The 14,865-nt window shown below is 39.8% G+C and overlaps 1 protein-coding gene across 1 annotated transcript in view; it reads left to right on the plus strand.

Moving 5' to 3' along the window:
* gpc1a (glypican 1a) overlaps positions 1-14,865 on the plus strand; it is a 49,091-nt gene that overhangs the window by 27,627 nt on the left and 6,599 nt on the right. The window contains exons 3-4 of the mRNA XM_053513299.1: positions 8,675-9,063; positions 13,456-13,621. Coding sequence (XP_053369274.1) covers positions 8,675-9,063; positions 13,456-13,621 — 555 coding nt within the window. The remainder of the gene's footprint in view (positions 1-8,674; positions 9,064-13,455; positions 13,622-14,865) is intronic.

Raw genomic sequence — 14,865 nt, forward strand, 5'->3', positions numbered from 1 at the left:
CACATTCAATGTAGTCAAAATTCCACATGACATTCATCTCATATTACATCAAGATGTAGTTTCACATAATAAACATAATTTTGTAACAGGTCTTTCAATCACATTTGTTTTGGTTTGGAGGCTAACCACTCGGACCAAGCCCTTCTTATCCGGAAAGGTTTTCAAAATTCTGCCAAGCACCCAAGATCCCCTTGGTGTTGTGGAATCCATAACGACAACAATGTCTCCAGGCATAAAACTTCTTCTTTCTTTGATCCATTTCTGTCGTTCTTGTAGTAATGGTAGGTACTCTCTAATCCATCGTTTCCAGAAGAGGTCAGAGATGTATTGAACTTGTTTCCATCTTTTCCTGGAATACAGATCCCCTTTGTCAAAAAGTCCTGGCGGGAGAACTGGTTTCCCTTTCAGGAGAAGCAAATGGTTTGGTGTTAAAGCTTCAAGGTCATTAGGATCATCTGATAACTTTGTGATGGGGCGATCATTGAGCATTGCTTCAGCTTCACATAGCACGGTATGAAATCCCTCATCATCCAATGTTTGCTGCCGCAGCACAGAATGCAGAATCTTTCTGACCATACGTATGAGGCGCTCCCAAACACCACCATGATGTGATCCAGATGGCGGGTTAAAACTCCACTTTATTCCCCTATGAGACATGGCCTTCTCAATTTGATGATGGTTTAAAGCTGCTAAGGCTTCACGAAGCTCTCTTTCTGCTCCCAAGAAGTTGGTGCCATTATCTGATCTCATTTGTGACACTTGTCCTCTCCGAGAGATGAACCTTCGCAAAGCATTGATGCAAGAGTCGGTGTCCAGAGAATAAGCCACTTCGAGGTGCACAGCCCTACTTGCCATGCAGGTAAACAACACTCCATATCGCTTGACGATGTTACGCCCTCTTTTTACATCAATCGGCCCAAAATAATCTACACCAACGTTGGTAAATGGCGGTAGATCAGGAATCACTCTTTCCTTGGGCAGGTCTGCCATCTTCTGTTCACTTGTTCTTCCTCCATACATCTTGCAGAATAGGCATTTTGCTATGACCTTTTTCACAGCCGAAAGGCCATTTGTAATCCAAAACTTTCTCCTTACAGAAGAAAGGACATGACTTCTGCCTCTGTGACCAAGCTGCAAGTGGTAATGATGGAGGATAAGATAGGAGATGTGTTGATCCTTTGACAGAATGAGGGGATGTTTTAGGCCCTCAGGAATAGCTGCTTTGCTCAGCCGGCCTCCAACACGCAAAAGTCCTCCATCCAGCATGGGGTCCATTCTGTAGATGCTACTACTCCTTGGTATTACTGGATTCTTGGAGGTCAATGCAGCAATTTCATCTGGGAATTTTTCCTGCTGACAAAAGGCAACTATGGCTGTTTCAGCTTCTGTGAGATTTTTTAAAGACAACTTTTGATTCCCCAGCGAATCTTTGAAGGCCTGCATCTCCTTTTTCACATTCAATAATTGTGCTCCATTAGCACTTGCAAACTGAAGTTCCTTTCTCCTTTTACACAGTTTCAATAGAGCTCTTTTCAGCTTGAGGATCCAAGCAACCGCAACCTTTAATCTTTGCCAGTCTGAGAAGAAAGATATTAGTTGCGAAGTGGCATTTGGGTTAGTAATGGTTGCGTTGATTAGGGGATTCCTTTTTAACTCTGGGTCATCGGCAGTCACACTGAAATCCATAGGTGACTTTGGCCACTTTTCTTCGGGTTCCCATATAAATTCAGGGCTTTCCATCCATCTTCGTTTCAAAAAACCATCTGCCTTTGTTCCACGAGATGCATCATCTGCAGGGTTTAGAGTCGAAGGAACATATCTCCATTGTGAAACTTCAGAGCTACTCCTAATTGTAGCTATTCTATTTGCAACGAATGTTTGAAATCTCCGGTCCTCATTTCTGATGTACTTTAAAACTGATGTGCTATCAGTCCAGAAGCAGGCTTTCATTAATGGCAGCTGGAGCTCTGTTTGAAGCATTTTGTCTATTCTGACTGCAACAACAGCAGCAGTGAGCTCTAGACGTGGAATGGTAACAGGCCTAAGTGGAGCCACTCTTGATTTACCATACAGGAAAGAAACATGAACCCTTTTATTCGTGCTTTGCATTCTGATATATGTAGCTGTGCCGTAGCCCTTTTCACTAGCATCAGCAAAATGATGCAACTGGGTACAAGCCACCTTCCCAAATCCATCAGGCTTGATACACCTATTGATCTGGAAACTTGCCAACCTTTCCAGATCTGTCAGCCACTTGTTCCACTTTACTTGGAATGCTGAAGGTATAGGATCGTCCCAGTCACATTTCATCCGGCATAGTTCCTGTAACAGTAGTTTGGCTGGGAGTATGAGAGGTGCTAGAAATCCTAGGGGATCGTAGATGGAGCTGATTATGGATAGCATACCCCTTTTGGTGGAAGGCTTCTTCTTGATTTTAACTTTAAATTTGAAACTGTCCGTCTCAATGCACCACTGCAAGCCTAACGCCCTGTCCACAGGCAGCTCGTCTTTGGCTAAGTCCAGCTCCTTCAGGGTTTTAGACCTTAACTCCACTGGAATACTTTGAAGTACCTTTCGGCTGTTGCTGTATCCCTCTATATTCTGCTCCACAATCAAACACAACCCGTAGCTTATGTTTCCTTGGGTGGTATACACCATGGTGTGGTATGTACCACACTTTACCCTTTGTCGCTAGTAACTGATGCTGCGGTACCTGTTCAGCATAGCCGTTATTGATAGCATCAATAATGAAATTGGTGTACTCTTCACGAAAGCTTGTATTTCTTTGCAATTTCCTTTTTAAACCAAGGATGCGTTGCATAGCAACGGAGATGTTGTTTGGCATTGTGATATCTTCCCTTCTAAAGGGCAGTTGTAATTTGTAGTGTCCATTTTCAAGTTGAGCAGAGCGTTCAATTATGTGTAGGAACCTTTTTTCCTCTCTTGACATTTCTTCTTGCTCTGTAGCAGATCTTTCGTTGAAGTCGTGGTTATACTGGCTGGTTAACAGCTCCTCGATTTTGTCAACTACAATCCTATTAGCATGAACAGATGGGCAGCCACTCACACCATCATTGCAACCTTGTACCGAGCCATTTATGACCCATCCTAGCAAAGTTTTAACTGCATAAGGCCCATCAGCCTGGCTGTTAACCACCTCCCATGGTTCCATCAGCTTGGATGCATTGGTGCCAACAAGAAGATCCACATCAGCATTAATATGTGGAATTTTAATGTCTTTTAAATAAGGCCATTTAGCTAGTTCCCTTTCACTAATGATGTTGTCTGTGGAAACAGGCATCCCTTCTTGAGTGAACACACAAGAAAGTTGATAGAAACGTTTGCCAGTTAAACCTGATATCTCCAGGTCTTTAATGATGGATGTTGCCACAGTTTTACTATGACCCATGGTGCGAAGATGAATCTGAGCATTTCGTCCTTGAATATTTAACTTATATAAAAGCTTTTGTGAGCAGAAAGTGTCTGTGCTCCCTGCATCCAGAAAAGCATATGTTTTAATAATTTTAGTTCCCTTTGAACTTTTCACTTGGACAGGCAAGATGGGAAGAATACCATTATGGTGTCCAGCCCCTGTATGACCACAGGTGGAGGAGGGTTTACAACTTACAGAAGATCTCTTGAGGTAGTCCATATCCTTCTGATTACACTTGTCCCTTTGTCCAATATGCAGAATACTAGGATGCATTTGACTGCAGTGTTTGCAAATGATGCGTTTATCACAACTCTTACTTAAGTGTCCTGTGTCCAAGCAGCCAAAGCATAGGCCTTTCTCCTTTAGAAAGTCTAATTTTTCCCGGTGTGCCCTTTTTCCTAGTTGATGGCAATGTTCCAATACATGACCATCCTGTGCACAATACAAGCAAGAAGAGTTTATTTTAGTGGAATCCTCTTTATCTTTGTAAGCAACCATTTTGTGTCCATCCTTGATAGAAACGTGAGTGGCAAAGATGTTTCTTTTCAACTGTGATTTCATTTGAGAATTGCTTGGTCTCATTATTCCTTTAACAGGCGGAGTATCCTGAATGACCCCAAAAACCGGGTCTGAAGTAATCTTGATCTGCTGCTCAATAAAGTCAACAATGTGTGGAAAACGTGCCCTTTGACCAGTTCGTTCAAGGATTTCATTTGCCTTTGTTCTCCACCTTTCTCTGAGTTTATAGGGAAACTTCTGAATCAGAATCTTCATGTTAACTGGCATGTTTAATTCCTCCAAGTATTGTAGCTCCTCCATAGCATTGCAGCACTCACGAAGGAAAAGTCCGTATGCTTTTAGTGCTTTAACATCCTCACTTTTGATACTTGGCCAGCTGGTGACCTTTTCCATATAAGCTGCAGTTATGTTGAACTCATTTCCAAAATGTTCTTTGAGCAACTGCTTGGCTACAGCATATCCCTTTTCTGCTGTCATGTGGAGGCAACTGCGTACAATGCCTCTAGGTTGTCCTCTGGTGTATTGCTCCAGGTAATACAGACAGTCTCCTTTACAGCTGGTCTTTGCCTCCACACAGTGCTCAAAGGCTTTCATAAATGAATTAAATTGAAGTGGATCTCCATCATAGATAGGGATTTCCCTATGCGGTAGTAACTGGGCTGTTTGCATTTTAACGAGAAGAGCTGTTATGTCATTTTGTTGTTTCAACACACTGTAGAGGTCTCCTGTTGGGTTGTTTTGACTTTGTAGAGGTGAGGTGTCCTGAGTGATGGTTGGATTTGTTGGCAACGTAAAAGAAGGGGGTACAGGACCTGTGACATTAGATGACCTTGTTTGTGACACAGAAGGCTTTGATACAACGTCACCTGTACAAGCTAGGTCGTGACGGTCATAATCTGCACTTGGAACAGATGCAACTTCTTTAACTACCAAAGGCTCAGCTTGTTTTTGCGGCGTCTGAAAAAATGCACGCTGCTGTGAAGACTGGGAAGCAAATGGTGGCGCATAAGGATTGAGCAGAGTAGGCTCGACCTCAGGCTTAGACCCCTTTTTGAAATAAGACTCCATTCCATCAGAAATCTTGGAAGCCATGCTGCAACTGCTACTGCCCTGTAGCACCATTAGCTTCGCATTAGCAACAGCTATTTTTGTTTCCAGCTCAAGTTGTTCCTTTTTCCTCTTTAACAAATATTCTTGTTCTTCCAGAGCATGCCTTTCCTTTAAAGCAGCAGCACGAGCCAAGAGTGCAGCCCTTTCTGCCTCTGCTCGGATGCGTTCAGAAGCCGTGGATGATTTACTGCTAGAAGAAGAATTTGTAACTGAGGAACCCGTTCGATGCCTTTTTTTCCCAGAAACGCTTAAAGAAACATTTGAGATGCTGTCGTGAGGTTCAATTTGAGGTTCCCTTTCCTCAGTATCATCACCTGCATCTTTATGTTGAACTCCATTGCCACTTCTAATATCAACATCCATTTTTCTAGCAGGAGTGGCAGAAGTTTCTACATTTTCAAAGTCATTTTGTTTAACAGGTTCACCTTGAATTTGTACCACATTTTGTTCAGTATCAAATAACACAGTTGTGCAACCTTGAAATTCAACCAACCATTTCTGAGTATCAGCAACAAAATCATGGACATTCAACATTTTAGCTTGATACCATACTTCATGTTTTTGTGCTTCATCAACAGGCAATAAATCCAACAACACTTGGTGTACCTGATGTGTTTCTTCAGACAAACCTAGAAACACTTTAAATTCATTTTGAACCTCATTTACACACTCTTTATTTCCCTTTAATGCAGTAATACTTTGTTTTAATTTAGACAGTTTATTAAATTTGTTCTTTCTTTCATTTTCTAAATGACTTATTTTTTCCAAGAAAGCCTTGGCTGTTAATTTAACCTCTCGTTTTTTCTTTGTCCCACCATGCTCTATTAAAGCCTTTTCACACATATTAAAGTTAAGTTCACTCGCCAAAGTCTGATCAGTTGTGTTCTCTTCTGCCATGCCGGCCAAAAGTCAATCGTTTATTTATAAACGCGCGACACGGATACTTTATATCAACGCGGTATCGACGTAGCACGTTTTACGGCGATAGCAAACTGTTACCAATGCATTGGTTTTACGCTGATACGAGTGTGCACACAGGAAATCAGAATGGCCATTCATAAACAGCGCTGAACCACATACCCCAATGGTGCGTTGGCCGGCATATGATGCTCCGATGTCCGCTGCTTGAAATCCCAGTTGCTCCAATAGCTTGATCCCGTGTCACCTGTGCAGCTTCCGGACACCTGTTGCTGCAACGGCTCCAGTGCAGCTCAGTTCCCCCTGCGTGCCACTGCAGGTACCTCCATTAGCTCCTTTAGCTTGTCGCAGCGATTAAACTAGGTGGCTCCAATAGTCCACTCCGGTGCAACCACTCGTGACGAAAACGAGTCTGGATTATTCCAATGAGGCAGTTTTTTACCTAATGTGTAGCTTCTACGAACCTCTACATGCTACCGGTTGATGACTAATAGATTTGTTTTCTTACGTGTATTCAATAAGGCTCATGCTCACACTCTCTTTATAACAAGATGAACATTTATTAGTCTTCCCCTTTTTGGACCAATGCCTATCGCTGAACACACTAAAAAACTGTTCGCCTCCTTAATCATCACCCCTGAATGACAAACAGTTGACCTTAAATAACCCCAGGCAAACACCCAAACTATGAAACACCGCCCTCTAGTGGTTGGGAGAAAACTTAAGTAAAAACATGGCTCCTACATACACTATACAGCAGATGACTTACCTACATGTAACCTAAGACAAATAATAAACAGATTTTTTTATTTAATAAAGACTAATCTAATTGTGGTGAGATTTTCAGTAAGAAGACATTTTAGAATTGATAGGCTCTAGTGTCAGCACTTATTTCCAGTTTCTCAGTAATATGACAAATTGCAATTTTTTACTTTATTAACTTTAAGAATATGAAGGAGAAAGAGGGTGGTGTTTAAAATGCTTACTGCTGCTATAAACTATTAATAATTTCATATAATATTAAAAACATAATGAAGGATAATAGAAGATAAATAAAAAGCAAGACTTGTGTGTGAACTACAGTCGGAGTCGAAAGTATCAGGATAACAGGTGATGTCATCAATTACTTCAAGTCTATCTGGCGAAAGAGATATTAAGGTCTATTTAGCATCAGCCGGTTAGTTAATGGATGAAGTAAATATGTGGTAGGACTTGAACTTTCTACAGCCGGGGCAGCTACCTCTGCACAGGAATGCCTAAAACTAGGAAACCCCTAAAGTGAATCGTGAACTTCAGTGGCAAATGTCTGTACATGATCTTCAGGAAGCAATCAAGCAGGCAGTGCGAGTGACACCAGAGTACTACAGATGTCTTTCTGACTCCACGCCCAGATTGAAGTGAACTTTATAAACAAACTTTATACACACCTTTTAAACCCTAAGATCATGATTATCATCGTCATGTTCATCAACGGTATTAAAGGTGCAGTTTGTAATATTAAGGGACATGCTGTGCCTAGAATCTAACAGATAAATGTAATTAATTAGTAATTGAACAACTCTGACAGCAGTGCTCATTCAAATACATTACTGTTTCTAGACTAACACCTTATTATATAGATCTGTCTGGTGGATGTGCAACAAAAACATTTTAAAAAAGGGGATCTAGCAGGTTTTGAAGAAATAAAGATCTTCAGACTGAATATTGATTGTTGTATAGCAATTTCATTGCATCAAATAACAAATTATGCTTATTATTTTGATTGCCATTATTTTACAAATTTGATAATGTCATTGAAACATGAAATTTCACTTTTGTGTCCATATGTTTGGCCACCACTGTATGTACAAGTAAGAGTCATAACTTTCATTTAAGCAATAGAAAAAGTAATCCCTGAATTCATGTCTCTGATTACAAACCACTGCAGCTCAAAACTTCCCAATTTATTCTTTTTATCTTCCTTCCTTCCATATGTCCTTCCTCACTCACTCTCTCCTTCACTCAGTCTGCTTCCTAAAGTTCATGCACAGAATTTGGCACAGAAGTTTACTGGATACTGTGTTTGTTTCATTTCATTCACACATTTGTTTCATTCATTAACTAAACAAGTTGATTCTAATTAGCACAATTCTTCATCCGAATCTGCCCATTAGGAAAATCATCTGTATTGTACACAGGGGGAACTACAATACATGGCATATGTTGTCCTAATACTTTTTGCCACCACTGTAAAGTCTTGATGTTTATTTACCATTCATCATGTTTTTATAACTATTTCTTTCTTTCGTTCTTACAGTATTTACTTATTGCATACTTGCTCACATGTGTTTTAACTTAGCATTTCTTCCTACAGGTGTAATGATTAGACAGTTTCTGACTCTTAACGATATTATCACACATGAGTGCTGATGGATCCTTTTTGCACTAGCACCAGATGGAGCCCTTAAAATGATCTAAAACCTCCAGAGATCAGATTTGCTAAATTTCAAGTCAGCCTCCTTCTACAGCTAACTTAATTTCAGTGCAACACTTCACAAATCTCCATATCAAAGTGGACTGAATAAAACTGATGTCCAAAGAATTTAATTGAATACAATTTCAGAGCTGTGTTAATTGAATTGACCCTGTGTCTGTTAACCTTGGGGTTCTGTCTAAAGCGATTACTGACATCGTTTTCTAACTTCTTTTCAACAGCATACTTTCTGGAACTTCTGGACAGGTCTGAGAGCTGGTTGGAGGAATCATTTGTTAAGGCACTGGGATCTCTATACACACCTAATGCTGGGGTTTTCCGTGACCTCTATGCTGATTTGCGCCGATACTATCGTGGCACGTCACTGAATTTAGAGGAGGCACTAGATGAGTTCTGGATGCGGCTGCTGGAGCGCCTGCTAAAGGCCTCTAACCCGTCCCTCGTCTCCGATGACTTCCTTGAGTGTGCATCTAAACAGACTGAGACCCTGCGTCCATTTGGGGATGCTCCGCGAGAGCTCAGGGTCCGACTGGTGCGTGTGTTGATCGCTGCTCGTGCCTTTGTGCAGGGTCTTAACGTCGCTGGAGAGGTTGTGAGGAAGGTTTCTCAGGTACGGTGAATCTGTTTTCTTCTGGTTTCCATTAAGTATTCCAGGTCCCTCCCATAATCAAAAGACATGCACAGTTAATTTGGGGTTTACAAATTTCCTGTAGTGTGTGTCTGTGTGTGTCTGTTTGTTTGTGTGTGTGTAAAGCGAATCCAAAAATCCAAATCTCACTCTTTATAAACTTTATACCCACCTTTTAAATTAATATTATGATTATCATTGTCATGTTTATCAAAGGTATTAAAGGTGCAGTTTGTAATATTTAGAGACATATTGTGCTGATATTATATATTATATATTTAGAGACATATTGTGCTAATTGATTTCAACAAGTTTCTATAATAAGAGGCTCTGACAGGAGCGCTCATTTAAATACATTACTGATTCTTCACTAACACCTTATATATTGACCTGTCTGGTGGGTGTGCAACAAAAACAGATTTAAAAAAATGGTTATTACGACCAAACAAATAGGTTTTATTGTAAGAGGAGAACATTTTTATTTATGCAAAATCACCACTGTGCTGTTGCGATGAATATCAGCACAGCTTTGATGTGGTGATACATCACAGCCTTATAATGCTGTTGTACTGTATAAAAGCAGAAGTATCTAACCATTACAGACCCAGCTGATGTCTGATAGTTAGAGACCAAAAGTTCGAGTTACTAACCGGGATAAAAGTAGTTATACTTTCTTACCGGTACTATGTAGGACATTCAGTTAATCAACACACCAAGTGGTGCCAGTGATCAGGGGATACAGAGGGAGTTGGTATTCAGACTTCCAGGATGTTAGGTATAAATTAAGGATTACAGAGGCAACTTGAAACAACTTAAAAGCAATATTTAAGGTGTCAAAGTGATGTTTCAGATGTCGTAACGTCATCAGATGTGTTTTCTTGCTGAAAGTGCTTCTGTGATCGTGGGTTTTGCCAGGCAGCTGCTCTCTCCTCAGTACTGGAGGACTGTACTGACCTACTTTTACCCATACTGAAACTGACATTTAGTGTGATTAAAGGTTATTAGAACATCAGTGATGCAGAGTGATTCATGTAGTTAAACATCCCAATGGACTACTTATGAAAAGCCCCTCCTCCATATTACTTGGTTGATCCTGTTTCATAGTGTCTGTTATAGAAGATTTATCAGATAATAATGTATAAAATATTCTGAATTAATGAAAAAGTTACATATTTATAGGAAAATAATCAACTTTAAATCAACCTGGTAACCATAATATTTTTTGACAAAAGTACATTGCTTAATAATTAAATAAATCTAAATTCTCTGCTTTTGTAATAGAAATCTATAAACCTCAATTTAATCATCCAGAACCATAATGAAATTTAAATGAATTTTAACCATAGATTTAGTTGCCAAAACAATCTACCCACAAAATAATTTGTGTTAATGTAGATATTTATAACTCAGAATCAATGTTGCAGTAAGATCTAAAAACATCATTAAAAATTGATTATTGTTCTGGGACTACTTAGCCCAACTATCTTACAACCCAACTGCAATTAGGCATGAACTTTTTCAGTCATGATAGAAAGAGCGCTGACTGTAAACCCTTTAAAGCGAATGCAACAGTGTGTTGTACATCTGCTATAGCTTTCCAGGAAAAATCAAGTTCAAGTCCTCTCAGGCTACCTTTCCTTCTCAGATCCCGAGCTCACAGCTCCCTTGATGAATGAGAGCAGGCCGCAATGCGACAACTCTTTTTGCTTTTAGAGACTAGCGACAAAACAGCCGTGCCAGTCTCTGGAGAATCCGGCTACACGGCCCTCATTCAGGCTGATGAGGTGGGGGTGTATCGGTGCACGCTAGTGCTTATGCTGTAATAATGAAACCTGCACCATAGAAGCTGTTCCACTGGCCTTCAAACCGTTTCTAATTATCACAGCATTAGTTTTGGCATGTAGCCATTCACAGTTACGCATCAGTTCTGTTGTTTCAGCAGGCACATCATTTTATTGCCTTTTTATGGTGAGCTATATAATGTGATGTTACTATCATTAACATGTACTCTGTTGCACTTCAACTATTTTCTTAGCTCAGACCTGTACTCTTTTATTTTAAATCTGTGCTGCTTCAGGTGTTTGCAGATTTCTGTGCGGTTTTAACATCGGTTTATCGGTTCCTTAACATTTTTATTTACTTATCTGTCAGATGCACTACCTGAGGCTAATTATGACTAATACAGTGGAACCTCGGATTACGAGCATAATTTGTCCAGGAAGTGGGCTCGTATTACAAAACACTCGTAAACCAAATTTAATTTTTCCATAGGAAATAATGGAAACTCAAATTATTCGTTTTAAAGCCCAAAAAAATAAATACATAAAAATAATTAATACAAAATATAAAGTAAAACAAATTAACCTGCAAAAAAAACTAAAAAGAAATCCCGACAGATAAGTGTTTCCATTTGTGCACGCAGGCGCTGTGTGTGTGTGTGATGTACGTGCACACACACACATTAACGGAGAGACCGTTTTTAAAACCGTTTAAAAATGAGCAAGGAACATCGCTAGTCACACTCGCGTGAACGCATACTAACGGAATCATTGCTGTAAAGTAAAACAACAACAACAAAAAAAAAATTATTAACCAGCTCCTTACCTTTAAAAACAATCGCTTTGGGAACCTGAGAGGAGTCGGGGCTGTAACTCTCTCACCGAGAGAGTGTGTGTGTACTCCACATTACTCGTAATCCGAGGTTCCACTGTACATTCATAATTTACTGTATGTATACACACCAGCAAAACTTTCATTACATAAATTTTTTATAAAAAATAATAATAATAATGATAAACAAAAGCACTTAATCTTAGTGTTTTTCAGTGTAGCTGTTGGCTACTAAGGCGTTTGGTTTGTAGTCAGTACTAAGTGTAACTAAGGAGTCAATTTAGTCATCAGGAAACATAATTATTGTAGCAACACATCTAAGGGAAATTTGATCTTCCTGCTGGTCTGTCTTGTTTTTGTATACATGGTTCTCATTGATGTTGCCACATACACGCAATAGCCATGTTAGCCCCTACTTTGTTGTGAAGCTGTGAAAAGCTTTACGATCATAAATACAATGCCTTTTTGTAAGTTATTACATGGAATTAATCGTGCATCACTATTTTGCCTGTTTTACCATATAAGCCTTAGGGACAATAGGCTATATTACTAGTTGATGGAAAAAAGCACTTATACCACTGGTTGGTTCTACAACAGTGATCAACAGCGTCCTATCTACTGTATAAGGGCATGTGTGTAGTAGTTATTGGTATTGCTCTGTTAGTTGTATTGCATCAAATAAATAAACTATAGGTGCACATGTCTGAACTGCACATGCAACACTTTAATCACCTACTGTATATGTTTATATTAAGCTTTAAATACGATCAGTTACTGCTTTCATCACATTTTAATAGACTAGAACAGCTGCCCAGCTGTTCTATGGCCAGGTGTGTGATTTCATTATTCACTAACAAGTCAGCAGATAAATTGTGTAGATTTCAAGTGTTGCATTTGTCATTGGAGTTTGTCTCTCTGTATGAAGTCAAAAGAGCCCTATATTCGAGTGAGGCAAGCTGTGTTTGTGTTAAAAGATCATTGCTTTGGTTCATTGCATCCTCAAACACACAGAACAGCAGAAATGTTTTCAATTTTTTTTATGTAAATCTATCCTTGAGATCTAAAGACATTACAAGCTGTAATAATAACATTTTAAAAAATATTCCCAAAAAAATTTTCCTGGGAGATTTGTAAAAAAAGAAAAAATATTCCCTAAAATAAATTTGTTTCAGGTGCAGTGGCCACTTTCCAACAAAGATGATGTTGCCACCAGGGTCACGTGACATGGACAGGGCTATGAGAACTACTTTTTTACGACAGTATGCTACAGTAGGTAGCCAAATCACACAAGCCTCAGTGATTTGGTTGTTAATGCATAGGTTTATCTTTTCATGTTGAAAATCAAATTTGAAAGTGAACAATTAATAATTGCCAGTATGTGTAAATAAAAAAAGCTGCCTAAGTATTATCCAATCTTAATAGAACACTAATAAGAATGAAAAACGTTTGCAAGAAACTAATCATCTGAGTATCAGTTTAAAATCAAGGTACATCTGACTGATGTGCAAATGCTTTCAGAGCTGCTACATTTACAGCCACGACCCCTTCAGGAGATGTTGTAAAATGTATAACAACCAAATGAATAAAATATGATGCGTAAATCTAAGACAAACTCAAGAAAAACGAAGAAAAAATACAGAACAAGAATGTAACAAATGTGTGTAACCCTGCCTAATCAAGTGCAGAAATGATCATGATGACATACAGCGTGTCATTAAAGTGATGATGAAGATGAGGATGATGAGGATGTTCTGATGTCTTTAGGTTCCCCTGAGCCCTGAATGTAACCGTGCCATCATGAAGCTGGTGTACTGCCCACACTGCCGTGGTCTCAGCTCAGCCAAACCCTGTGCTAACTACTGCAAGAACGTCATGAAGGGCTGTCTGGCTAATCAGGCTGACCTGGATGCAGAGTGGCAGAACCTTATTGGTAAGTGACACTCACATACACATACACAGTGTAAACTGCATGATTCTGGTGTAGTTCCCAACAGCAGTTACTAACTAAAGTTCCTGTTGCAACTTTTGTACTTATTTTTGGTTGAAGCTTTTGGCCTGCCTTTATTACTGTCATTAAGCTCTTAAGTTTTACAGTTTGAAAATCTATTTTTGTGGGTGGAGACTTGCATAATTACAACTAGGGCTGGCCGATAAAACGATAAAGATATGTATCGCGATAAACACGTGAGCGATATCAATAAAAAATGTGTTCGATAAAACGTTCGATAATTTTTATTCTTTGTCGGAAGAAAACAGAGGTCGCGAAGATAGTTTGGTTGCTGTCATGCGCACTCGCTCCGCGACCGGCACTAGGACCCTGAAGTAGTACAGTCGCGATTCAGGAAGTATAAAAGAAGACAAGATGGCGCTTCACATCGCTCAGTCATTGAGTCTGCCCATGCTGTTTCTGACGCTTCGCCAGATCTTATGTGATTTTGGGTCCAATTCCTGATTGAGTGTGTGTTGCTAGAACGCGGTGTTAGCTTCTCCGCTTTATTTTGTCGTTTCTCGCGGCAGCGCAACAGCCCGTTAATTCATGTCCATGCAGTGATGAGAAAGACAAACGAGTCGATGCATGTCCATTCTTTTATATTTTGCGTTGTCAGGCGATATTACAAACTTCCGGGTGGATTACGTACTTAAATCAAACCAAAAACTACTTAAAGGAAATCTCATCTCACATTTCCGCGTTCACGCACATTGGACTGCATTACCCACAAAGCATTGCCCGCTCTGGGACTACACTCCCGTAAACAGCTGCCGTAAAATCAACCTCTCTCCCGCAACAGCGGGTATAATTGTGTAAACTCTTGCTCTTGGCGTGAGAGAGTTCTTACAATGACTCGAGTGGTTATCCTGCCTGTTTGCGCTATTTCCGCGTTTGGATTTACTGTTTACGCTACAAGGGCTAACTGCTAGTCTTCTGGTCCGCTTCCGGTTGCCCGTGACAGTTGCAACAAAGGCACTCGCTCTCTGGTAACCTAGCAACGTAGGGAGTGATACACTAACGTCAATCATGTAACAGTATCACGTTGGGTTGCGCCATGTCGTTGTCTTATGCGGGTCTGCCGGATTCCTCTTCAAAAGAAGAAAATGCACTTTGCACTATTTTATTACACTTTATTAAGCATTTCTTACATTTTCTTTCATTTTGCACCTTAAATGTTAAGAGAT

This window comes from Clarias gariepinus, chromosome 15, assembly GCF_024256425.1.
Source record: "Clarias gariepinus isolate MV-2021 ecotype Netherlands chromosome 15, CGAR_prim_01v2, whole genome shotgun sequence".
NCBI lineage: Eukaryota > Metazoa > Chordata > Actinopteri > Siluriformes > Clariidae > Clarias > Clarias gariepinus.